A 26,663-nucleotide genomic window follows, 5' to 3' on the forward strand; every position below is an offset into this window, starting at 1 on the left:
ATTGCAGCCTGTGTCTTATAAAGATCACAGAGTGTAAAAATATGTAAATAGTTTAGTTCAGAGACTTTAAGTCAAAGAAGATAAGAATCTATAAATTTTTTTTCCCATATACAAAAAATGTTAGGTAAACCTATGAAGAACTGAAGCTTGGTAACAAAGTACCAAGAAACTGGATGTCTAGGGCTGGGCTAACTCTGGAATGGTGAGGAGTGGCTGCAGCATTGCTCCTGGTTAGGCTGGTCTTCTATGGAAAGTAAGGCCCTGGTCCTAGAAACTATTCAAAATAAAAAGTGTCATTTACATAATGTTACTTGAGGAATCAAGGCTAATATTTTTTCAGACAGGAAAGACATTTTCTACTACTTTTGCAAGAGTTACAAAAAAAAAAAAAACACAAACCACCACAAACGGGGGGGGGATCTGTTGCCCAAATTAGACAGAGAACAGGTTTAAAATAATATGAGCAACATCATCCTCATTGAAACTGAGATAAGAAAAATAAAGGAGCACTCAACATTCTGTGCAATTTAGCTACATGAAACAGTTTCAAAAAAGAAAGAGGAAGAAGAAATGGACATAAACACTTGACACAAGACATGATGAAAATTGAAGTACTTATTCCCTCCTTCAATTTCAATCCTTTAAATCCAGAAGAATTGCAAGAAGAAAGCATGATCTTGTATTTGATGTGAGGACAGCATAAAAGGATATTTTCTGCAAATATCTGTTCTTCAAGCATCAAAACCAAGCCAAACAAAAATCTGGCAGCTAAATTTCTTATAGTTGTCATAGCTTCAGATATATTTAATAGTTTTCACAATGCTATTTTGAACTTTAATTTTAAATTTTAAAGTTTAAATAGAAGAGAACAAAGAAAAGATGAAACGGGAGGATGGGTGTAGAGTAATAATAAACAAGTTGGATACCTCCACTTTAGCAAGTTTAAATTACTTAGAGAATGTTTTAATGAATAACTAAGCAGAGAACCATGCCATATGCATGAATCCATAGTAATTTGCAAAAAACTGCCTTAGATATTAAGATGGGTGAAAATTCTGAAAGACTTTTGAGAACTGAGTATAGTTCCTTCCCTTTTAAGCAAAAATGTTGAGGATGGGCTAATTTTAGGTATTCTGAACTGACCAAAACAACCTGAAAGACCAAAACACAGATACTGCATCAGTGTATTAGAAGAGAACTGCAAAAATCTTTCTGTTGGAAATATTTACACACTATTTAAAACAAAGTAAGTTGCAGACTTCCAGGTCTGTTTTGATCCCTATTACAAGTATCCTGCTCTTTACTACAAATACATTTATGCTTGCTATACGTGAAACCTGCTTACAAAGTTTTGTATTATCTCCATAGTAGGAGAGTTCGCTGCAAGATGAGGCACAAGCCTTTTACCCCTCAGGTTTGCAGAAGTAAACTTGTAGTAAACAACTGTTTCTTTCACAGTTGCTTGCCTCTATGCTACTACTAAGCTCAGGAAGGCCAATTAATAACAATTGCTGCATTCCAAATGTAAATGAAGTGAATAATTGAGTACTGGGTGTATTCAAAGGTGGAAATCCATGTTCTCAGTAAACATACTGCAAGTTCCTGGCGTCACACCTGTCTTCTGACCTCTTTACCAACTGCTATTTGCAGTAGCTGGAGAATGAGGAAGACTATTTTGTTTTGTTTATTTTTTTTTCTTCTTTTATAGCATAAGAAATCAGTGCTAAAAGAGAAAGCTTCAAACTAAAAAAGCACAAGGTGCTACAAAACATACTGATGTATCAAGACCAAATGCTACTGACTTTTTCAACTACTACTCATTTCCAGAAATTGGAAAGGAGGGGAAACAGAAAATGAAATACAAAAAATCAGATGTGAATAAACCAAGTGCTTATGCCACGCAGCTCTGAGGCGATTCAGTTTCTTTCTCTAATACAAACAGTACCTAAACTGTTTTCTAACTCTGGGGAAGCTCCTCATTTTATTTGCCACACAAAAGAAAACAGAGGAAAGAACATAACAAATAAAAACAATGTTTTCCAACAGCTAGGCTATTATAATCCTCTTCTGAACTCTCTGAATGTTGTTGGTTTTTTCTCATTCCCTTGTTCCCTTTCTATTCCTTCGTTGGTTTTTTTTCTTGTTCCTTCCTTATCTTTCTATGTTTTAATTTTTTTCCCCCCTTCCCTCATTCCCCTTCTATTTTTCATAGTTTCTTTTTTTCTCGTTCCTTCGTTCCCTTTCTATTCTTTTGTTGTTTTTTTTGTTCCCTCGTTGCCTAATTTTTGGAGCCAAACTTGACTAGATTTTAAAAACATTTTTCTAGAAGACAAATGGTCTCTGTCACCCTCTAAAAACTTAATGAAGTATTTGTAATTTATTTGTACATACACGTTCAGAAGAGAAAGATCATTAGAAAAGACAGAATTTTGTTAGATCAATACAGTTTAGGAAATAGACACTGTTTTTTTATCTGATAATAAAACTATCATGTGCAGGAACCATTGCTTTGAATTTGAGTAGGTGTGTGTTATTCAGCTGGGGTACCTAAAAGGGGTTGTGCCTGCCTGTAGAACAGAAGAGCTAAGTATATTCACAGGAGGACAGGTATGACAGCTCTCAGAAAACACTGTCATTTGTCACCTGTGCTGCATGGAGAGACTACCAAGAAAACAGCCCACTTAAAGTGTATGACCAAAGCTAATGTATTCATTCAAGCTTTAAATTTTTATTTCCTAAAATGTCTTCTAAAAGAGCATTTATGGACCTCTTCTGAGGATAACAGGCTGAGAGGTCAGAGATAGTGTAATAGAAGGGAAAAAATACTCTTCCACTGGCACAACATGTCACAGTTTTATTGCAAATTGCTTCACACTTCCCACTCAGAACCACGGTTGTCAAATCTTTGAGAGGAAATTTCATGAGAAAGCTGGAGATACTATGTCCAATGCTGGCACAATTCTGTCTGCAGAACATCTGCTATTCATGATACAGAAGGGAAAAAAAAATACATCCCCTTTCATAAATGTCAGGTTGTGGTCACGTGCCAAATAGTGAGGAAATTGGATTGAATACAGAAAAAATGTGGACTGAAATTGAAAGAATGTGATCTGCACCCACTTGCAATAAAAAGATCGCTGAGATTCCATGTTGTCATTTAAATACCCTCCCATGCTATGTGTGCTGTACACCTATTTGAAATAAATGGCTTCAAGGAGTGAAAATACCCTCCTCTTTTCTTTTTTTTAAGATGGGGACACTGTTTACATCATTTGAAAAACTGACATACAAATACTAACATATCTTATACATGCATTTTATCAAATACTCTGTGCTCAAGAAGAAAACAGAGAAAAAAACCAAACAAACCAAGAATAGCATTTACCTCTACATATTTTGAATTACCATGCTTTACATCAAAGCTTAATTAAAAAAAAAAAAAAGACAATTTGGAATAATTAATATTGATGAGTCAGTCTTACTTTTTTTTTTAATAATACATATATATATATACACACACATATATATAAAAAAATTAATCAATTTCCACTGAATATTTCACTTACCATTTCCACGCCATACTTCAGCCAGATGGCAGCTTCCTTCTCCAGGCTCTTTGCAGAACTCAACTACATCACGACAAGTTGTTTCTGGTGTTATTGGAACTTCTGTTAAAATCTGTTCATTGTTGCTTAGAAACACAGTTAATATCATCTGTAAGAAAAAAGAAAAGTACCAGAATATTAATAAAAATTACACTAATAAGATTATGATTAGATCTATAATCCCCCTTTAAATGGAAATGTATGCTTATTGGTTGGCTACCACAATCCAACAAAGCATTGTTCTGTTTCCTGTAACTTTGCCAAAGCTTTGGTCCTCTGTGTTGAATTTTTTTGACAGTGGATGGAATTGACAATTAAAAAAAAAAATAAAAAATCTTCAGTTGAAATTATTTAATTCTGTCTGAAAATAAGGCTGGGAAGGAAGGAACAAGTTTTCACACTGTTTGTGAACTTTGCAACTTTGTGATTTATCTGAAGAAATACTTGTATTTGGTTGAACCATAGCCCTCAGACTAAAAAGAAAAAAAAAAAGAAGAGAAAAAAAAAAAGAGGAAGAGAGTCACATTTTTCAAGGGACAAAAACCTGTGAAGTCAGTTCATTCTGCACTACTTTAGCCCCACACCCCAAATACGTTGTGTTGATCAGACTGTACATGCAACCTTCCCAGCATTTTGTCTTCACTCTATGTTACAACATCAAAAGACTATTTTCTCCAGTAACTGCTCCTAGCTATTCCAGATGAAAAATAGCCACAATAAAATAGTTTTCCTTCCCCCTCTCTCCCAACACACAAGATGATTTGAGATCAAGGAAAACAAGAAAAAGTGGGATGAAATCTATAAAGGGGGAAGCCTAGGACTAAAAGCTGTTATTAATCTGGATCAATGTAAACTTCTGCTCAAATTCTTTGCACTCCTTTAAACAAATATGTGCACAAATACAAATATTCAGAGATACTAACATCCTTCTTCATGTGATACTGAGATGATTTTTCCTGAATGAGTCTGGTTGAGGACCAATAGAGATTGTATTCAAAGACAAGTATTCCTCTTTTATACTAAATCCTCTGAAAGACACCTGACCCTAAGCTCCTGCTTAAAATTGAACAGATACTTTTAACTATTTTCTCTCTTTACTCTTTAATTTCCCATGTGTAGTCAGATGCTCTGTAAATACTGCTCTGTAAACTCATAAGGGCAGAACAGAGATAATTCTGTATTTAGAAGACAAAGATACCATAATATATAGATATCCCTAACGAATGTGACAGAATTATTAATTTTGTCTGCAAAGTTCATTCAGATCTTTTCAGTAAATAAAATGTAGCATCACATATTGAACCACAAAAATTAAACTTAATTATTTGTCATGGTTTAACACTGGCCTGGCAATTAAACCAAATAACAGGTACTCTCTATTTATCCCCCTCTCCTCCCTGATAAAGAAAGGAGAGAGAATAACTTGATGTTAATTTCAGCAAGTGCAACTTACAAGAGACTTAGCTGAAAGTAAAAGACAGAAAATCACCTTTATCCTGGCCCAAACCAGGACATTATTTAAAAGCTTGTATTAAATGACCACTCTCCACTTAAACAGAGTTGTGCTTCAATCTCCGTAGATGGTTCTTAAAAATATTCACAAAACTTCTGCCTGTGGGACACCTGCACCAAACTGGAGATTGCATCAGTAAGAGCCAGATACTGAATGAGAGGAGTTTCTCTGTTTCAGAACTAGGCACAGGACAAATTCCAAGAAAGCCCAGCCTTCAGGCTCAGACTCCTGTCAGTCCTCCAGGCTATTTCAGTCTATGTTTCTGCTCTCCCTCAGCCTGTCAAGTTTGTACACCATACCCTGAAGTTTTCAAATAACTATACTTCAACACAAGAAGCAGTCATCGTGGGCTGTAAGTTCGCTAGAATTCACCCAAGTTTCTCCAGCAGCAGCATTAAAAGAAGCTGTAACAACAGCTATAGCACTATGTAGGAAGAAGCTACAGGATGCAGCCAGATAATAATGGAAGTGCCTGTAACCACCTAGCGTAAAGAGAGATTTTTTTCCCATAGAAGATTCTAACATAGTCTCAATACCCAGTGGCTGTGGAATCTTTCACAGAATAAATATCTTACGTGGAATCTACTAGTGGAATTTGACCTCATATTTAAGAAAAAAAAGAAATCATATGGAAACATAAAACAATACTTAGAAAAAACTTTAAGAGGTCATCTAATGCAGTCTCCTGGCCTCAGGCAGGATCAACTGTACCTACCTTATTCTGCAGAGATGCTTGTTTAACCTGTTCTGAAAAGCCTTTCATGATGGAAATTCTACCACTTCCCTCAACCATCCTCCCCAAAAAATCCAGTTTCTTCAAGTCTAGTCAAAGTTTTCCTTACCACTATTTAAACCCCCTAGTGCTTCTCCTAGGCACAGGAGTGATTTGAAATATGGAGGAGTTTGTTGGGTTTTGGTTTGTTTTTTTCCCCTCTGCAGCTAAATTAAATAAATGTATCCTAAGTAAATCAAGTTAAATTTAACAACCCCAGTTTGACAGAGAATTGTTAATGCCAGTACTCAAAACTTTCCCCATTGCAGCTGATAGTAATTTCAAAATGAAACACAAGTTTCCCAAACTTCATGAGAAGCCAAGAAACCCTGGCTTTACTGAACTCATAATACAATACAGTGCATACTGCCTCTTTAGTTTAAAGTCCCCTTTGCAAGACCAAGCCAAAACTTGCTGTACCTCAAGCATGCCACTTTGTTCTGTCAGCTGTGACTACACCAGTACTGTCTTCTCCAAAGCTGGATGTCACTCACAATATCAACTGCTAAACAGCCCAGGGAAAGTTATCCCAGTAGTGAGGAGGCAAGGTGCTGTAGCCAACTACTGTCACACTACTACTACTGAAGAAAACTTGGTTAAGTAAGGATTTATTTTTAAGAGGTTGACTGAGTAACACCAAAGGAACTGGAACACTGTGCTGTGAAACAGATGTCCTGAAACATACACAGGAAGACTCAAAATATTGAATGCTATTAATGTATTGCCATATTAATTAGGTTTTCAAGTCTGTCCCTGTCATAGCTGTCCCTATTTGTGCTGGGGGTGGAATAATAATCAGAGGTATTTCATAGAGATAAAATACGATGAAGCATTGATAGAGCCTGGAAATTTGCTGCTGATGAATATGAGTGAAGCATAGACATGAAATACACAGTACACCCACTGCAGTAAATCAGCTTTACAAAAAAATACTCTTAGGCAAAGGTCAGGACACAGCAGAAGTGATAAATCCTTTGATTTCTCATTTTAAATGGATTCCTAGGTAGGAACAACTGTAAAAACTCATCTTGTTAAGACCTATGGTTTTGGTTGTTTTTGGTAAAAATGAGATCAACCACTGATAATCTCTTAATTCACTCATCCAAATTTTTTAATACATGCACACAATGTCACACAAAAGGATCAACCCAATACTCATAAGCCAGTCATCTCAGTGCTTCTAAATCATGTATTTTTTTCCATAAAGAATACTCAAATCTTTCCATTCTACCCAAACCTTCTCTACCCAACAGATGCTTGTCAAATGGTTGCATATATTCCTCCATTGTCTAATTTTACCTTTCTAGACCTGATCTCTTGCTAAAGTAGGTGAAATGTTGACGATCTTCAATCACCTCTGTGAATGTCTATCAATTCAATTCAATTTCATATGGCTGTAGTACAGTCCTGAGCCATGATGACTCCAGATTTCATATTCATTAGGTACACAGGTACCTATCACAAAGAGCTGTAATACAGGTACCTTTGAGTCTAGTTACTTCCTCAGTCTTGTGTCTCAGATCTGTCTGTAGTTTTCCTCAACAATATGAAACACAGAGACAGTTTTTTGTATCAACTGGCCTAACTAGTGCTCTCAAGAGCTCAGAAAGTTACCTAATTCCCAGATGGTGCCTTTTTTACTCATTATGCTTATCACAGCAAAAATCATTCTTCGTGCCTATGGCTTTAACCATGTTACATTTATGTATCAGTCCTGGTAAGTGCAATTTACAGGTCTTCACTTCTCCATCGAGATGTGGAAACTTCTTCCCTACCATTTCTCACTTCATTTCAAGAAATCGATGCTGAAATTGTCCTTCAAATCAGTTTCTACTTTCCCTGTGCTAAACAGGTGTTTTAATGCTCTCTTCTGTGTTGTTAATCACACCTTATATACACCTGCAAAGTGACTTCTCCTTTGCTGTTCTGTCCACAGAACGTACTGAACACAAGTAAGCTGTCAATATGCTGAAAAGTGCTGCCTATCAGGCCAATAATATATTTATAATACTGTTACAGCATGACCTGAAATAGTACAAGTTAAAACAATTCCAAGATTTTTTCTTAATAGTAGTAGTCATATATTCAAATAGAAAAATAGTGAGTTCTGGTGATGAAGCTGGGACATTACTCATGGCTTTTTACTTCATATATAATTGTTTTTTAACTAACCCTCATGTTTCCACTCAAAACCCTGGCAAAAATGGATCATATGAGCATCACCTTTCCTGTTCATAGCCTGAAGTCCACAACAACAACAACAAAATCTAGAGAAATCATATCAATGAAGAATGGGAATTAGATCATTCAGGTATTGAACAAAAGGTTAAGATGACTAAAAACACACTAAGAAAATGAAAAACATTTACTTTGCTCCTTGTGCTATCCATTGCTCTCATTACCCGAGGCTATATATGAAACATATATATATATATGAAATGCTTATTGTTAAAAGGCTGACACACAATGGTACCAAACATCTCTGATAGAATTGCCAACTTCACTCCTGTTTCACAGGAATTAAAAGGCATTATCTTCTCACTATGCGTTTTCCTCTAATAAAGAGTTCCAAAAAATCCACTCATTATCATGTTCTTTGCCATTTCAAAGCACTTACTGGTGCCTACAACTCCAAGACTTGTTCAAAGTAAGTATCTCTTGCACAGGAGAGACCTCAAAATGTCCCAAGAAGTTTTTGTAACTTTCATCCTTGATTCTGCTGACTTGGAAGTACCAGGAACTTGCTATAGTGAAGGTTCTACTGCAATAGGATTTTAACCAAACATCCAAATCTGTATCTTAGTGAAATGTCAAAGCCCCATCAATCAAATACCAACTTTGATTAAGTCTGAGATTTTTAATTAATAGATAAATTGCTGAATGAGATGCAAGCAAAATGTGAAGAGGTGAAAAATCGTCCCTTTGATGATGAGACATACTAAGATGCACAATTCACCTACAGGATGATCAGAGAAAAGAGTTACAAATTATAAATTATCTCATGCAAGTTTGCTTGCCTGGAATTCATGTCATTACATAAATCTTGTATCAGCTACAGCTGTAGAAATTCTGGTTTCATATTTCAAGCACTAAAGCAGAATTTTAACTTAACTTGAAGTATGAAGACTGTTCCTTTTAAAGATTATAGCCTTCATTAGGTGAAGCTTTAAGAAATTACATCTAAAAGAAAGCAGACTATGAAATTTTAACCACAGAACTTTTAATTAAAGACTCTTAAAGACACATTCTTTACTACAGTCATGAGCATGTCTTTATATTGTTGTGACTTCAAAACAAAAAAATGCCAAATAAATCTCTCTTGTTGATTATTATATGGAAAAACCAAGACAAAAGTAAATTCACATCCCTCTATTAAAAAGAAACATTTCAAGTCCATCTAATAAGCAAGTTATTCACCAGCATACCTTGTTTCAGTAATTATTTACCTCCAGAACTAAACTGTTCTTTTTAAAAATAAATGTTGAAGAATTTATTGCAGTATGTTTGAGTTGCCTGAAATAAGAGCATCGAGAATGACAGCAAATGTATTATTGATTACTGAGTCTTTTATCTGTAGACTTCTTTGCTTGAACACCTTTTCCCCTTCCTCATATACTCATTGAGAAATAACTGTGTCCAATTTCCACATTTCTGAATGCATTTCCTCACATACAGGCTTTGAAAACTATGAGGTCAGGACAAAATTTAAAGCTCAGTTATGCCTTTTGACTGTATTAGTAAAATTCACAAGCTAGTGAAACCAGAAGACTTTAGTTTGCAAAGAATACAAAAATGAGTAAAAGTTTTCTGTCAAAATGCAGACTTGTGAAGCCAGTAGCATGTTTCCTATTACACTGCCAAATCTGAAGCCAACTGCCTCCATATGGCCCTGCAAAGATTTCACATAAGTGGGAGCAAATCTCAAACACTAGAGATGTATAGCAGTCAGCTGTGGGCTACTATTTGTTTAGCTTGCTGTTTGGCAATCACTGCAAGACAAAAAATAAATAAATTGATCCACCTTGAAAACCACCTTCACCAGGCTCTGCACCAGATGACCTGGACACCAAAAACACCACCAGGAGAAAAGTCTTCTCAGACAATTGTTTTACTGACAATGCAATCACTTTAATTAAAAAAAAAAAACCCAAACAACCAACCACCGACTTTTGTAGAAATGTGGAAGCGTAACATTAAATGAAATCCTTAAATAAGATTTCCCTACATTTTCAGCTGGCCTACATGTGGCTTTAATAACTGACAAAACCCAGAGACATTTCCCCACAGGACTTCCAGGACTGTTACTTTTGCCCTCTCTAAAAAAGCTTTTAAAAGACAGGATTCAGACTCTGAGAAATCTACACCTACTGGATACGTGTTTGCTGAAGGCACATTTAATGACCTTTCTTCTCACTGAAATATAAAAAGCTACAGCATCAACTGTAGATCTGGAATTTGAAGCCTCTTACTCTTCCAGTGGCAGGGTTTTTGTAGGGCAGAGAAATAAGCAAACATTCTTGCTAGAGGAAGGAAATGGCAACTATCATCATGTATTTGAATATATTCAACTAAGCAAGATAGATTATTAAATGAAAGGTATTGTAGTAAATTGAAAGACATCCAGATCTCTAAGAAAACAATATCTAATGAAAACAATAGCAACTAAAAGTTCACTGGTGTAAACAACACAAGCAAAGCACAGACTCAAACGGGTGTACGAGAAGTAAGATATAAATAGGGCTTAAAAAAAAAAAATACAATCCTGGCCTAATAAACATTAAGTTTCTAACATCTACCCAAGACAGAAAAGTGACACAATCACTGGGACATTATAAGCTTACATCAGCTTTTAAGCTATATTAGCAGTCACAGTTAATCTATGGTGCTAAACCACTGCCAGCTCTGCAGACATTATCTTTATAGAAGTTGTGTGTTGTCACACTGTTGAAATGCCTTCTGTTAGATTCAGATGGTTCTGTTAAAAGCAAGCAGGAGCTGAGATTTGGATAAATTAATTTAAAGGACGGGTGGTAAGCATGTGGCTACAGAAGGGAAGATGGGTATAGCTGAACAGGGACAAGCTAGAGGAATAAAGAGGTTGCAATCCAAATAAAACTATTAATCTAAAAGGAAATCTGTCCAAGTGCAATATTTAACATCATTAGCTAAAGCAACACAGCCTGAAGTTAGAGAAATCTATAAAACATGCCTCTTGTGATGTTTTCTAGTGGAAAATGTAATTTGGCACTTGCTACAGAATGAGTTCAACATCCCTGCTTCCTATTATCTGTTGGCTTGATTCCTAAATTGCTACATCTGGAGAAACAGCAAGAGATCTTGTTGTTGTGCTTTGAGGCAAATAATTCTACCAAAGGACTGTCAAGACACTAGTTACCATGTAAAAAGACTTCAGAATGCAGGGATAATTCTAGGTATACTGACAAGTTCTTGCTGTGCACGTTTCTCCATTAGGCAACAGAACGAGTCTTGGAAACTCTTTCCAGAACAAGGTTTGGAAATTTTGTTTTGTTCCTCTGTTTAGAAGACTGTGGGCCATATGCTATCTTCCATGATAAACATAATTATTATTGGAAATAATAATAATATAATTATAATAATAAATATAAATAATATATAAATAATAAATATAATTACAAAATAAATATAATATTATTGGTGGAAATTGGAGACTCTTCATAAGATTCTCTGCTTCAAACAGTTGATGCTGGATTTCCTGAACCCCTTTTAAGGTTCATGACATCTCACGACACAGAAATTAAGTATTCTCACCTTGCAAATTAATATCTGATTTGTTGCAGGACTATTGCAAATGCAACTTTGCCATTTATCAAGCAAGAACATAAGACAGATCTTCAAATCAAATAAACAGAGACTGATTCTCTGTGCCTTCATTAAGAATACCCTTTTTTATCTTTTAGAATACTTTTGGCTGTGAATATTAAGATGACATACCTCATCTAGTACTACTTGCCTAATTTCAATTGTATTTATCCAGAGGACGTTGGAAAAATTTTTTTTAAAAAATCAGCAAACTTTGTGCTTATTATTAAATAAAAATGATCATTGATAAATAAAAAAGTTATCATTGTTTTTGTGCTCATTATTAAATGAAAAAGTAAAAGAAATTTCTAATCTATTTAAGAAACTAGTAAATACCTCTGCTATAACTAAATATTTTAACAGTTGTTTGGGCTTATTAATGTGAGAATTCCTTGAACAATGGATTATTGCAAAACTCTTCTTTAAAAAGTCCAGCAGACACAGCATTTGCAAATGGCTGGAACACCAGGAATACTCGAGTCAGAAGTTCAGGGGACAGCAAGACTCTAGATCAAAATAGCTACACTGCTGTAGTCATTTTTCCAGAAATCCATTTCTCCATGAACTCTTAACAGGTCTGTTTTGGTGAAATACAAGTATGATGTTCACATTTCTACTACATTTCTTCACATCTTCAAACCAGGGTCCTCCAAACCAAATGGTTCAGAGAGTGAAGTGGGAACATCCAGTACTGGGTCAGCTGTTCCTGCCCCCAGGGGAAATGGGAGAGGAATCACTGTGGCACTACAACCACATCTCAGCAGACAAGATTGCAAACACAACCTAAAGTTCAAATCTTTCACACCTGTCAAGGTTACCAGTAGGTCATACATCAAATGCATGACAAGCTTGAAACAACAATCCTAAAATATTAACTGTCCATTTCATTTAATCAGCAGATGAGAGATGAATAAAAAATGAAGCTAAAAAATACAACTAAATATTTTACTTCCCAAACCATTACAGAAGACAGGTTGTTGAAGAACACAACTGTAGTACTCTAAAATTTGCAGTAAATGCAGGTGAACTGACAATGTATTAAAACTAAAACTAAATTAATCCAAGATGACTCAGCTTCTGAGATAATGTTATTACACAAGAATCTCAGCCTTCCAGTCAGGGAAAAAACCCCTTCATATTCACCAATATTAGGGTTGTTGGGTTTTTTGTGGCTTTTTTTTTTCTTCTTCTGTTGTTTTTTAAAAAACACCAAACACAAACAAACAATGAGAAAGCCCCCAATACCCCCCCACACAAAGTCCTCTTAAAAAAAGAAAAAAAGAGAGAGAGAAAGAGAGAAATACAGTATTTTACTTTATTATTATGTGAGGTGTATGGGGAGAAATCCTATACCAGGTTTTTAAACATTGGGATTAGAAATACTATAATTTACTCTGAAAGCAAGCTCATTCTGTCAACACAGTGTAAAACTGAAGAACAGGGTTCAGAATAACATTTTGGGTTAAATTTCCTGAAAGACAACTTAGTCTTTAAAATCTGCAGGCACCAAAAGTGTCCCACAGAATTTGTATCACAGAACTGAGTGTTCTCAAAATATTAAAAATATTTTGGCCAAGGCTAAGGAAAGGGAGGTGCTGATGCTTCTACAGTCTTGCGCTCGACCTTGTCAACAGCTACAGCAAAGTCATCCAAAATCTACTGAATTCCAGAAAAGCCTGACCTACCTACTGCATTAAAAATAATCTGATAACATATCCTATGTAAGGACAGACATTTGTGCCTTTTTATTTACTTTTAAACAAAGCAAAAACAAACCCGAAAAACCAAAGCAACCTAACTAGTATAGGATTTTTAAAGTCATTGTGCTTTTTGTCAATTGATAAAGGTGATCTGCAGCACTGAGGATCAGTACTTCATTTTAGAAAGAAGGAAATCTAGAGACAGACACACCCCTATGTCATGTTGGCACTGTAATCAGTGCTACATTTTCCTTTTATTTTCAGTAGAGTGAAACAAGAAGGGACTGCCACAGCTTTCTCCTGCTGAGCGGAAAGCAGTAACAAAATACTGATTGTTTACTGTATTGCTTTCAGGGAACACCAACCATTTAAACACAGATGTAATGTTATCTGGCTTGGCAAAAATATAAAAACTGAAAAATGGAATATACCCTTTGGGATTTAACAAGCACTCTGCAGAGCTTTCCTTCCATCAGAGTGAAAATTGGGCATAACAGAAAATAACTCTTTCCTGGGCATTTTCTTTAGTTTTAAATGGCAGGTCTAAAAACTAGATGCTAAAAACTAGATTTACTTTGACTGAATCAAAACCAATAAATACTAATAAAGTAGAGAATCAAACCACTTATGCAGGATAAAATTAAAAATTTTAGACATTTCAGATATAGAGAAAACCCACAGAAGGCAATAATCTCTGAATTTCAAGTAAATATCCCACATCCCTCTCTAACCCATTATAAGGATACATTGTTCAGTTTTACAAAACAAAATTTCAGTGCTTAATTTTACAGCAAATAAACAAAAAGCAAAGTAACCCCACCTTCTTTCTTATAATTCTGTCCTTTGTCCAGTTTTTAGAGGTAAGTCCAGTCTTTTCTGGTAGCCAAGATTTCTCTTTTGATGTCTGTATAACATTCTGAAGAACCATCCTTAGAATATTCTTCATGTGGACAGTCGTAAATATTAGTGTATATAAAAATATTGTGTAGAACTAAAACCTAAGAAAAGTTTCTGTGCAACAACTACAGGAAAAACTACTTAAATGGAGTATTTTTGGTCTACTGGCATATGAATTCAAGCAGTAATGAGGAGCAGTGATAAGAAGTTCTAAAGAAACAAGACAGGCCACACTTGTGACAGGAACAAGATAGGCTAGATCAAGTTTCACCTAATTAGGCAAGGTTGCTGGAGGGGAGTTCTGCCATCCTCTCATTGTGCAATAGTAATCTGTGTTTGTTATTATAATAATGACAAACAGTAAGTCATCATCTTAAATAAATTTACATTTCAGGCTCTGACTGCCTCAAAAGAGAAAGAAGTGATTTTCCTCTTGAAGGGGGCGATGATATGAGCCAAAGTTCCAGGATAAAATGATCTTGACAAAGATCAAAAGACGTTTCCATGATGTTTTTCTGATTCATGAAAGACCATCTAGCTTAAGCATGTAATAAACAACAACAAATCCACCATGGATTTATGGCTAAAAATACTATAGTTCAAGCACCACTCCATTCTTGGCAAAGTCTGTCTTCTTTCTGGATGCAATTCAAGCAGCAGAGAATATAAAATGGTAAACTATGTTTCTGATTGCCTCTTCATGTCAAGGGACAGTGAATGTTTATCATCATTCCTGTCAGCACCATCCAGGATCCAGAGTGGGGAACAGACAGAGATGGCACCAACAGTGCATTCAGCTCGTACTCTGCGATGGCAGGAGCAAAGCATATTCTTCAGCCTATTCCATTTACTTAATAAAGAGTGAGCAAGTGACCCAAGGGGATAAAAAGGAAAAAGAAATCAGAGGGGGAAAACAAAAAAACAAAAACGAAGCAAAAACCAATTCCAACCCATTCTATTAAACATCAATGGAACTCTTAAAATTGAGCTAGGAGCTACATTTTCTGTGTAGCACCTTCCACACCAACTGCAGGAAAGGAAAAGCAAGGCATTCTCAGCTTCTTTTGTAATCCACAGAGTTGTTAGATTACCCTTCTCCACAAGCAGCAGCAAAGAAAAATGGTAAGACACCCTATTTAGCCTGTTTCAACATTCAGAAATAATACTGTCCTCCCTTAATGCATTATTTTGTCAGTAACAAAAACATTCTGATCCCATGAAGTAGTATTCCTTCCTCTTCAGCAAACATGTATCACATTGAGATGTTTACTGAGAATACAACTGGTTGAATAATTTCAGAATTAACCTCTTAGCAACTGAAAACATTTTAAGTAACTGAAACTTGAGGACATTTCTTAAAAGGGAAGGGCTGTTTTGCTTTTGGAAGGATGGAAAAATATAATCTGGTTGTTCTCCAAAACCAGATTGTATCTTTATCTGCCAGAAAAACAAAATGTGCCACATGAATAAATATTTGAAAGGAAAAGCTGGGCACATATTAACACATATTGTGCCACTCTTCCAACTGTGGCTACTGGCTGAATTCTTCTGAACCCCCAAAATTTACAAAAGCTTTACTTGCAGTAGAAAGGCGAAACATCCACATCCAGACCAAAAGAATGGGAGGGTGGGGCAACTCTAAAGCCCACCATCCCTTTGAGTTCTTTCAAAAGAAGAATATGGACTAAAATAGACATACGTGTCACTGAAATCTTTATCCTGTCATCTTTCTTTCTGAAACAGCTGAACATACCTGTGTGTAGCTTGTTAAGCCAGATAAAGGATAAAACCACTACAAGCTCAATGTAGCATTCTCATGGAGAATGTTCTCTTACAGTGTAGTAACTGTAAGCTCAATAACCTGTGCAGAGTGTGATTTGTGGTGTGTTCCCTTTTTCCAGTCAAAGGGAAAAGAAAACAAAAATGAAAAATAATTCAGGTAAAACATGTCAAATACATCCAGCACACTCTATTCTGGGAAGGTAGAGCAGGGGTGCAGAAAGGAATTTTTACCAACTGCTCTGCCAAGGATGTTAAGATGTACAGAAGCATCCCTAAGTCCCCAGCATTTCATATTGTTTTTTCCACTATGACCACAGATGCTAGTACATGAAACCAGGCATAGCTACACTATACAGTATTCACATTTTTGCATTCTTTCACAAATCGGAAGATATAATTTCTCCAAGAAAACTGCAGTAGTTAACAGAGCAGGGACTGAATTACTTTGGTCCCCACTTTGGTTGAGGAAAGGAAGACAAAAGGTTTATAAAGAACACTCACACAATCAGAACACTCATCCCTTAGTGCTGGAAGAAAAGAGGCTGTTGAGACCTTGCTGTTTGAAAAATTTCTGTATCATTTGTGAGATAATAAGAAAAAGTAAAGCAAAACCTTTGTCCTACTACTGAAAATTGCAGGCAAGTACATGTACACTCCAGATCAATCTTCTATTTTGCATCAAGGCTTCTTGGTTCTTCAGAACTCAGAGAACAAACCAAGCAGTATTTGGTAGCTACAGGGAGAACTTTTTGTTTAATAAAATAACTGGGGGAATGAGTAGTAAATAGGGGAAACCCAATAATGCACTGAAGACTTAAAACACAAAGACTTTTTAGGCTGAATGTTATAAAACACCCAGAAACACAAAAATACCCTATTAGAAACACTGCATAGTAAATCCAATTTAATGTCTCTTTTATGTCCTATAATTTTGCACCATAAATACAAAAAAAATCACTATAAAAAGGATAAAGTAATCTAAGTTAGGAAAACATGGAAATTATTCCATTTCTTTATGGTTAGCTCAAAGTAAGCAAAAGCACACTAATTGATACTTATATTGGAATAATTTAATTTATATATTTCCAACATAAGTAACAGAGCAGTTTATAATTCAGAGTTTAACTGATCTAAACCTAGTTCACCACTTTACTATCAGGGCTGCAGAAACAAATACTACTGCTATCCACCATCAAAAAAAACCAAAACCAAAACAAAAACAAAAAGTGAAAATAAAAGTGCTACAGGAAGGAATTTGCCAGGAGGGAAACATAAAAGTAACAGACTCAAAACTGATTTGTTTCAATGAAAAGCTTGGATTTTTATAGCATATTCCAATATCAAACAAGCTCTTGCTGATCTTGTGATAAATGGCAATGAAATGGTAAATCAACTGCAGTGTTTACTACACCAAGAAGCTATTCAGAAAAAGGACTGAGAAGATTTCCAAGTGGCATGGCCTAGAATAGACACCAATACACGACATGGTTTTAAAATAATTGTATTGATCCTGATATGATTTTGAAGTGTCAAGGAGGTCAACCACTACAGATCTTTTTTTCCACTACCAGACCTACATGATTCAGACTTGCAGATAAATTTTTCTGAAATTCAAATAACATGGAACAATAAAGCAGTACATAAGGAAATCAAGCATTAGGCATGCTGAGACATTCAGAGATGCATGCAGAGATGAAGGTGCATACAGAGATGAGTTTCACAGTTTATTTTTATAAGACACTGTTGCAAGAACTCAATAATCTCCCAAAGTGTACACCCAGTCCAACTGTTTAGAGCCTGAATAGTAATTAATCCGTTTGTTAGTCTGTAGAATCACCAAAAATTTCACTTCCAAGAACTTCCTGCTTTTAAATACACAGCAGGAAAATCTAACCACTTCTCTCTTGATGTATCTGAATAGCAACCTGAACACTAAAGAGAAATACTGACTATTTCTAAGTACATATTTGACTAAGCTACATTTCTACCATGGTCATGCACTACAAAAATTTATACAGGATCTGTGAGAAATGGCTGTCAGTTCAATGCTAGTATATTCTCAGATGCCCAAATAAGTGAACTAAGATGGCAGTAGATAACTTAGAGTTTCAGGCAAGTGATCAATAGTTTAATTGTTTAAACTGATTAGAGATGCTAGTTTTGTATGCTGTCCACATCATTACATTCTTCTCTATACAAAGAGCTAAAAGCCTGCAAACCATTCTATAGACATTAACTATACTGTACCAATGTACAAACATCTTATAAAAGGAAGAGACTGAGATATCACTAACATTTATTAAAGACAACTTTTTCTGTATAAATAATTTGAAAACCCTTATCTTAGGCTAGATGGGATAGATTCAGGTCAGGTTTAGATCAATACTCTGGTTAAGATTTTACAAGATAGTCAGATACACTTTCTTAAGCCCATTTTTTTTAAAAAAAGTAGCAGCTGTGATGTAGAAAAAGATGAAGTTTAAGTATGATGAATGTATCATAACTACATTGAAAATAAGTACCTAAAGTAAGTAAAAATGCCAACAGGTGCAGCACTTGCTTGAAACATAAATTAGACAAATTGCATCAGGAAAACAGGATTAGAAAAGGATTTTCTCATGCAAACATGCATTCAAAGCATGTCTCCTCAACTTAAATTGTACCTGCTACAGTAAATAAAACTTAACCCAACTTCTTTGAGCAATTAGAAAAGAAATATTTATATGCAGGTAAGCATGTACTTTATGGCTATGGTAACCTTTGCTTGTCTCAAACCAACCTAATTCTTTACCTGTAAACATCAGAGAGCAATGCAGGCAATACTTTTCCCCACATACTAATAACGCAACCCTGTCTACTGCTTTTTTCATCTAATAGTATAACTCTAAAAAATTCACAACTATTCATCTTTGTAGGTCTGGACATATATTTTGGCTACAAGGAGAATGAGGTTTGCTTCTCTCAGTGTCAAAAATCAGCTCTCAGGAGAGGGAACATAGAATTAATTCAGAGGCTAAGTCAATGCACTGTGCTTATGTGCATGGTTCTATCCATGGGGTTTGGGATGGGAAAAATTCTCCTAGATCAGCCTGGCAGAGACCTTGACCTCTGTACTGGTTCCTTGTTTTGATTTCAGAGAGCAGAGAATTTACTCTTCTCTGCCACTTGGGACATGGATTACACATCAAAATCATCTAGATATACCTCACTATATTTATTCACCACCATGGAGTACTTTCAGGCTGAAAAATGACAACAAGCTAAACTCATAAATGACATTCTTTCTGTGCCCTGTGCATTTCTGCCCTCCCTTGTGCTGGTTCCATTGCTTATCTGACCCTGCACAGAGTCGGTTTCAGTGTGCTCAGCTGGCAGAAAAGTATCCTGTAAAACAAAAAAAACAAAAAAAAGCTCAAACAATTCCTGCTGAGTTTGCCTACTGACACAGCACAGCACCAGACACATACTCATGCAAGAGAGGGGGCAGCAGGGAGGCAGGACTCGAGCAGCCCCCTGCAGTTACCTCGATTCCACCTGTACAAAGTTGAAACCTCAGTTTCCCCCATTCTCAGTTCATAAAAAGTAGTTTAGTGATGTGGAAACTGAAATCCTTTTGCCAAAAGGGTATACAGGTGAAACAGAGTATCTGCAGCATATGCAGGTTTAGAATTCTCCAGCTAAGCAAATCAATTAATTGGAAACTAAAAAGTCTTAATTGTACTTCCACTACTGAAGAACCAGGTTAAATTACACTATGAATTTTAGAGAATAAGAACACAATGGGCAGAAAAAAAAATTATAGTTGACTAGTGACTGCCACTTAATTTTTATTGTTTTTCTTTTTTTTTTTTTTTTTGTCCCAACTTTGTACTTGTTTCTCAAGATTTTCCCAAAACCTACACATTCCAGAAAAGCCCTGCAGGACCAGGTGCTAGGGGAACATGCAACACTACTCCTAAGAGATTCAGTTGTAGAAGTGTAGAGCAAGATGTGTCACTTTAATATCAGGAATTTTCAATTATGTTGAGACAGAATATCTTGTAATTAATTCAGAGCTGGATAGTTATCAGCAATAATGATATCCTTGTTTGATTAATAAATCTGAACTGACTAGTGAATAATTTGCAAGTTTATCAGCCATTATTAATGAAGTTATTTATTGCAACAAATCTGAAAGTCACTATCATGTGTTTTTGATCATGTCATTGTTTTTATATGAAGATAAAAAAAATTCTAAACTATAGTAAAAACAAGTTCATCAACTTCACCATCTCAAAGAAAAGTACTATTCACAGGCTATTCTGTAATAGAATATTTTAATATACACATGTGGATTCTAATGAAATGTATTTTAGAGGGAAAATAGCTCTGTTAATTTCTCTTCATAGATGGTATAGTTGCCCACTGCAGGCTTGAGAAGAATACTTAGTTATTTAACAAAAAATGCCATTGCACCAGATTGAATCATGCTAATCTAATGTGTAATATAGGCCATCTTACTATATTAAAAAAAACATTCTATCTTACTGTTCTATTTGTATTAGTAACTCATACAGCTGTGGAAGGGCCCCCATTATGCTAAGAGCTGCCCATACATGAGTAAAGACAATGCCTTTTTTAAAGAATTTGCAATTTAATGCTTTTTCTTAAAATCAAAACCCTCATTTATTATCTTTTTAAACGTTTAGGGATTTTAGATCTATTTGTCTGTCCTTAAAAGCTTGAGGCAGCTTCAGAAATAAAAAAATAATTGTTGAGAATGTGGATTTGAAGAAGCAAATAATTATTGCCCAAATGGGGGGAAATACTTCAACTCTGAATATGCTGGTCTGGGACACAGGAGTGTCATTCTTCAGTTTGTGTCAGACACCAGCAAAATGAGATTTCAAATATCTTTATAATTTTTCTTCACTTCTTTTATGAACAGATTTTCAGTTTTGGACCCTGTGTCTCACTGATTCTTAAATTATAAGATTTAAAAAAAAATAATTATTATCCAATACCAATTTTAACTACTCAGATTGATCTGTTTTTCTGGTAGTTTGGAACTCTGTCATCAGAATCTATTAAACTTGGAAGCATGTAATCATCTCTAATGTATTAGGCAATATATCCATGGAATGTACTCAATGTTTTGAGCTTCTGCAAACAATTGTTTTATGACAGACAATAATAGAATTATATTGTGCAATAATATACACCATCCTTCAGTAGATTTGTGTGTCAAAAGCAACAATGCTGCCAGGAGGGCAAAGTGTACATTCTGCAATATCTCAAAAGACAATCAAGAACACGAACTGCCTCGTGGAGGAAAATATTTGTTTTGGACATCAACATTCAGTCACTTACACAGATTTTAAGTCACTCTAGTTTCTTAAATTGTGCTTAGAAGCAACTCTGTGTCACCTCACTTGTATGGGAGAGCACAGGTTTATCATTGTGGTGCAGTAGGATGTTGGAGCAACTGAGTTCCTTTCGGGGCTGAGGTTTCACAAAGGGGATGAGCTGGGTTAACCATTTCCTGTGGCTGCTGGAAAAGGATGTTTCCTCTTCCTTGTTTCTTATTCCCACTATTTGCTTTGAATGGACTGTACTGCTTGTCTCAGTAAAATGATCCAGACCCCTAAAGAAGGAAAAAATACTGGTATCCAAAGAATGCTGACGAGATGTGTGTCTATGCACATCTATATGTGAGTATGTATATTTTCTTTCCAGACTAGTGCACTAAATCAGCTTACATTGTGGCTATTGTAATGTCTGTTGTTAGTACAGGAGGCAGCAGATCACCTGGCAGAGATTAATAAAGAAGGGAATACAGATGTGGAATCTTTCCCTTTCAGTATTTTTAGTTATTCAGTTTAGTTTATTGTGGTGCTGTACCCCAGTGAACAGGTTTTGAATTTTGTTCTCTGGCTAAGGAAGGTGAGTAGAAGAGTGAAATGAAATCTCTGCAGTGTAGAAACATTGTTACTTTGGAAATAAATTATGGTTTCCCCAGTTTTCACATCTTTTATTTGGTATCTTGTAACACTGTATTTTCCCTGAAACAGGAGCAAATAATTGTAATCATTGTTGGGTTGGAGGTTTTTTTTTGTAAAATGTGTAGCTGTGGGGAAAATCTTGAGAAACAAGTACAAAGTTGGGACAAAAAAACAAAAAAACAATAAAAACTAGGGGGCAGTCACTAGTCAGCTGTATTCTTATTCTCTAAAATATTATAGTGTAATTTAACCTGGTTCTTCAGTAGTGGAAGTACAATTAAGACTTTTCAGTTTCCAATTAATTGATTTGCTTGGCTGGAGAATTCTAAACCTGCATATGCTGCAGATACTCTGTTTCACGTGTATATCCTTTTAGCAAAAGGATTTCAGTTTCCACATCACTAAACTACTTTTTATGAACTGAGAATGGGGGAAACTGAGGTTTCAACTTCTACAACATAGCATTATATTAGTAGCAAACTTCCTAAAGAAAGAGAGCATTTGAAAATCTTTGTTTTAAATTGGGAATAAGAAATGCCCACTTTGGACTGCTTGAGACGGGTCTGAGGCTGAATACATGGCAAGTGTGTACTTACTTGAAAAACACCTACCAAAACACCACCAACAAAAGAACACCACTAAACCTTTTTCTTAGCTCTCCTGGAAGACAGCTTAATTTTAATTGCAGATAGTCATCTTTAGTTTGTGTGTTATCAGTAATGTTATGTCTTCATAGGCCAGGAATGTATATTGCAATCAAGAAGATACTGCTGAGCCTGACCGAAAATATCCATCGGTAGCAGTCCCCTTGGGAAAGAGTTACGATGTCACACAAAATTAACTAGACAAAAAAAAACCCAAAATCCAACAAAAAACCCCAAAAAACTACCCAAACAAAAACCCAAAACAAAAAAATCCCCCCAAAAAAACAAAAGCACAAAAAACCCAAACAAAACAACCCAAACAAAAAACCCCCACCACTGAACACTTTCCAAACTTTTCACCCTCACTTCTGTTAAAGACACCAAACAACCACCCTATCCTATACATAAAACCAGACACACCCAACAGGTCTCTGACTCTGAAATTTGCACATAGTCCCACAAGGTTGTTCCTAGATATGTTAAAAAATGTAAATGCTGGCTGTGGCCTCACTGATAGTAATTTCTCCTACTTAAGTCAAAGACAAAGCCAGAAAAGCCCTGCAGGACCAGGTGCTAGGGGAACATGCAATACTACTCCTCAGAGATTCGGTCCACCATGATTTCTTACACAGCATTCCTCATCCCTTCTCCTCTCCTGTTGATGCTGTACAGACACCATACAGTTCTGTCTTTGTAATGATGTATTACCTCATGTATGCTACAGAAGAATGATACCCAAAATTTAGGGAAGAAAAAGGCAGTGTTACATAATCAGCTGTAGCAGTTCCTTTTTCCACTGTATCTCTTCTTAAATAGAAAAACAGTGCTCCTCATATAAGGGCCTTTTTCTTACCTGCACCCTAATGTCTAAGGAATTTGGCTAATATGTCTCAGGAGAGGCAACTGGAACTACCATCCAAGAAGAAAAAGCATTATTTGCATTCTTCAAAGAAAAAAAAAGGTAATTAGGCTCTTTTAAACAAGTGGTAGGAGCTACAGGAGCTACAAGATCATACTAACCTGGGGTTTTTTCAGTGAAAAAACATTACTATATTTTTCAATCAATGCATACTTCTAGCAACTCTTTCAGAAAGTTTCTAAAAGTAAAGATGGTATTCACTGTAGCATCATTAGTTCATCATACACATGCACTTACGTGCTGAAGGCAATGAAAGTTTTTGATGGATATTTTGTATTATATGTCAATTATTCCAGCAAAAGGGTTTTTTAATCCTTGCAGTCCAGAAGTAAAAGAACTGGAATGACAAACTGGATGAGTAAAGGTGCTGTTATGGTGTCCATTTAAATACACATATTCCTTACTACCTTATGATAACACTGCCCATAGCTGTGTCTAAAAGCTCTTCAGAAAAGTAAAATAATTATTATTTTAGGGTTCAGAGTCAGTAAGCTCAAATCTACAACACTGCTACCATTGTAGAAAGGTAATTTGGTTTTATTAAAATTCAGCTGTCAGTATTAAAAGTGCTTTGAAGTATGTTTCAAAACCATAATATAGAGTCCGAATTTCTAAAACTTTCCTTACAACAAGCACAAACAAATGCTATGTTTAAACAGCCATGAAGGTAACACAGGACAGTGGAAGAAACACTTAAATAGGTTAAAAAATTTTTTATAAAGTCAATCGCTGCATTATGGATGTTACAACATCAACCTGGAACCCACACGTGGTTTAGTGATGGAAAGAAGATACATTTGTTCTAACTTAGCCTATCACTGGTATGCTAGGTTTTCAATAAGTAAGAATTTTATTAATGTAAAACACAATTCTAGTTGTGATGGAAGCTGAAAAAGCTGACAGCCACCTTGTTTTTGTATATACAAGTCAATACCCATATGTTTACAGAACAAGCATGTAACTCAATGAACTTCGCTGATGATCTTTAGTGTGCTTAGTGCACTGACATTTTTATACAGTAACAACAGAGTATTTCAGTACCTAGCAGTTGGAAGTTAAATAGCACATCATGCTAAAGAGCTTGTCATAATAAGAGCTTTTAAACACTAACAGTAATTTTCAGTCTGAAATTTTACATCTAGTTTGGGCTATTTATTTCCACCTCTCATTCATGAAATAAAGTTAGAGCAATGAAATTTTGTGAAAGATGTCTTTAATATTCTCACCGAAAAGCATTCTGCTGCAGTGCTTCAGTTGCAAACACTGCAGAGGAACTGTAAATAAAAAGCTCATTTCTATTCGAATTAGATAAAACAGGAGATACTGCCTTAGACGGGGGAATCTCATAAACCCACATTTTGAGATCAAACAAGAGTTTGAAATAAAACAAAGACAATGTAATTGTTCATCACCCAGTCTCAGCAGATCCTGTCATAAAACGAACAGTCATCAAGAGCAACTCTCTTCTGACCACTGCACCAGCCCACAGCGAGAGGGGGAGGGATAGAGAGGGGAAGGAAACGGAGGGAGATTCTGTCACAGAAGACAATCAAGGTTGTTTGCGGGGAAACGAAAGGTCTTATCTTCGATAAATAGACTCCGGTTTCACAAAAGCGGTGGCAGAAACCGAGGAGGGAGCTCGCCTTTCTCTCAAAGACTGATGTGAAGCTGCCGCCTGCACTCGCCTGACAACCGGCTGAAGGGCCCGGGCTGCCTACCCCGGGACTGGTTAACCCTTCTCCACACCCAGGAGGTGAAAATTCAGTGTTCGGAAGGAAAAAAAAAAAACACCACCAAAACAAAACAACAAACCAAACATACCCACACACACACGCACACCCACTGGCACAGAGAACCCACCCACGCGTCACGCTGGGCCTCGGCGGCCAGCAGCCGGTCCTCCCGCCGGCCGACAGCCTGGAGGCGAAACCAGCGCTCCCCCCACTGCCCCCCGCCGAAACCACCGCGGGGGCAGGAGGGCCCCGGGGGGCAGGGAAGGAGCCCTGTCAGGAGGACGCGAGGGCAGAGCCCGGGGGGACGCGGGCCTCGAGCTGTCACGGTCGGTGTAAGGCGGAGAGCTGCGCGGCCGGAGGCGGGCGGCAGCCCCTCGATGAGAGGAGAAGCGGGGGTAGGTCGTGTCCCCTCCAACAAGCCAGGGACGGAGGTGACCGGCGGCCCCACCCCGGCGGGGAGCCCGACGGCATCTCGGCAGCACCATCTCCCTCTGCCCCGTCTGGCCGGGACACAGGCGGGAATGACGGCGGCGCCGCGCACTCCATCCGCCGCCGGCCGCCCCGCAGGAAAAGACACGGCGACCCCCGGCCCGTCAGAGCGGCGCCAGGCCGGGAGAAGGCGACGACGTGAACTCAGACCTTTTCTACTCACCGGCATCATCTCCGTAGCCGTCCCCGAGCCAGCCTCGCCGAAGCTGACGCCGTGCTGTGCCGGGCCTCTCCTGCCGCTGCCGCCGCCGCCGCCTCTCAGAGTGGAGGACGCCGCGCTCGCCCTGGCGGCTGTGACAGGTGCCTCCCGCGCGCCTCGCTCCCCGCAGCGGGCGGAAGGAAGAGGCGAAGGCGGCGGCAGTGGCCGAGTTCCCAACCCCCTTCCTCCTTAGCGCGGCGGCGGCGGCCTCGCTGCTGCCTTCCTTCCCTGCCTCCTTCCCTCGGCGCTTCCTGCTCGGCTCCGCGCCGCCCCGCCAGGGGTTAACCGCCGCCACCACCTCATTGGCCGAGGCGGGAAGAGCCGGGGGCGGGGCGGCGGCAGGCGCGCGCACGGGCCGCGCGGGGAGGGGGCGGGGGTGAGGGAGCGCTCCGCGAGTGCGCACTTCGGAGCCGTACGTGACCGGGACTGGGACCCTGACTGGGACTCGTGTGCTCCCCTCGCTGTCGCGTAAAGGGTGGTTTCCTTCGCAGAACCCCCGCTTCCCTCCTCTCTGTGAGCCCCGTCCCGCCGGTTCTTCCCGCGGCCCCGCTCCCTGCCCGGTCTCCACTTCTTCCCCCCCCCCGGCGC

The 26,663-nt window shown here is 37.5% G+C and overlaps 1 protein-coding gene across 6 annotated transcripts in view; it reads right to left on the reverse strand.

Moving 5' to 3' along the window:
* Positions 1-26,357, reverse strand: part of PPP1R13B (protein phosphatase 1 regulatory subunit 13B) — a 63,501-nt gene extending 37,144 nt beyond the window's left edge. For 3 of the 6 annotated variants that reach the window (XM_030452051.1, XM_030452052.1, XM_030452050.1), the window contains exons 1-2: positions 26,040-26,357; positions 3,567-3,714 (exon numbers count right to left, since the gene is read on the reverse strand). In XM_030452051.1, the coding sequence (XP_030307911.1) occupies positions 3,567-3,714; positions 26,040-26,048 (157 nt within the window). In that variant the 5' untranslated portion in view covers positions 26,049-26,357. The remainder of the gene's footprint in view (positions 1-3,566; positions 3,715-26,039) is intronic. The other 3 variants (XM_030452055.1, XM_030452053.1, XM_030452054.1) reach the window with 3 other exon arrangements.
* Between the last annotated feature and the right edge of the window lie 306 nt (positions 26,358-26,663).

The sequence above is a fragment of the Calypte anna genome, chromosome 5A, assembly GCF_003957555.1.
Source record: "Calypte anna isolate BGI_N300 chromosome 5A, bCalAnn1_v1.p, whole genome shotgun sequence".
NCBI classification, from domain to species: Eukaryota; Metazoa; Chordata; class Aves; order Apodiformes; family Trochilidae; genus Calypte; species Calypte anna.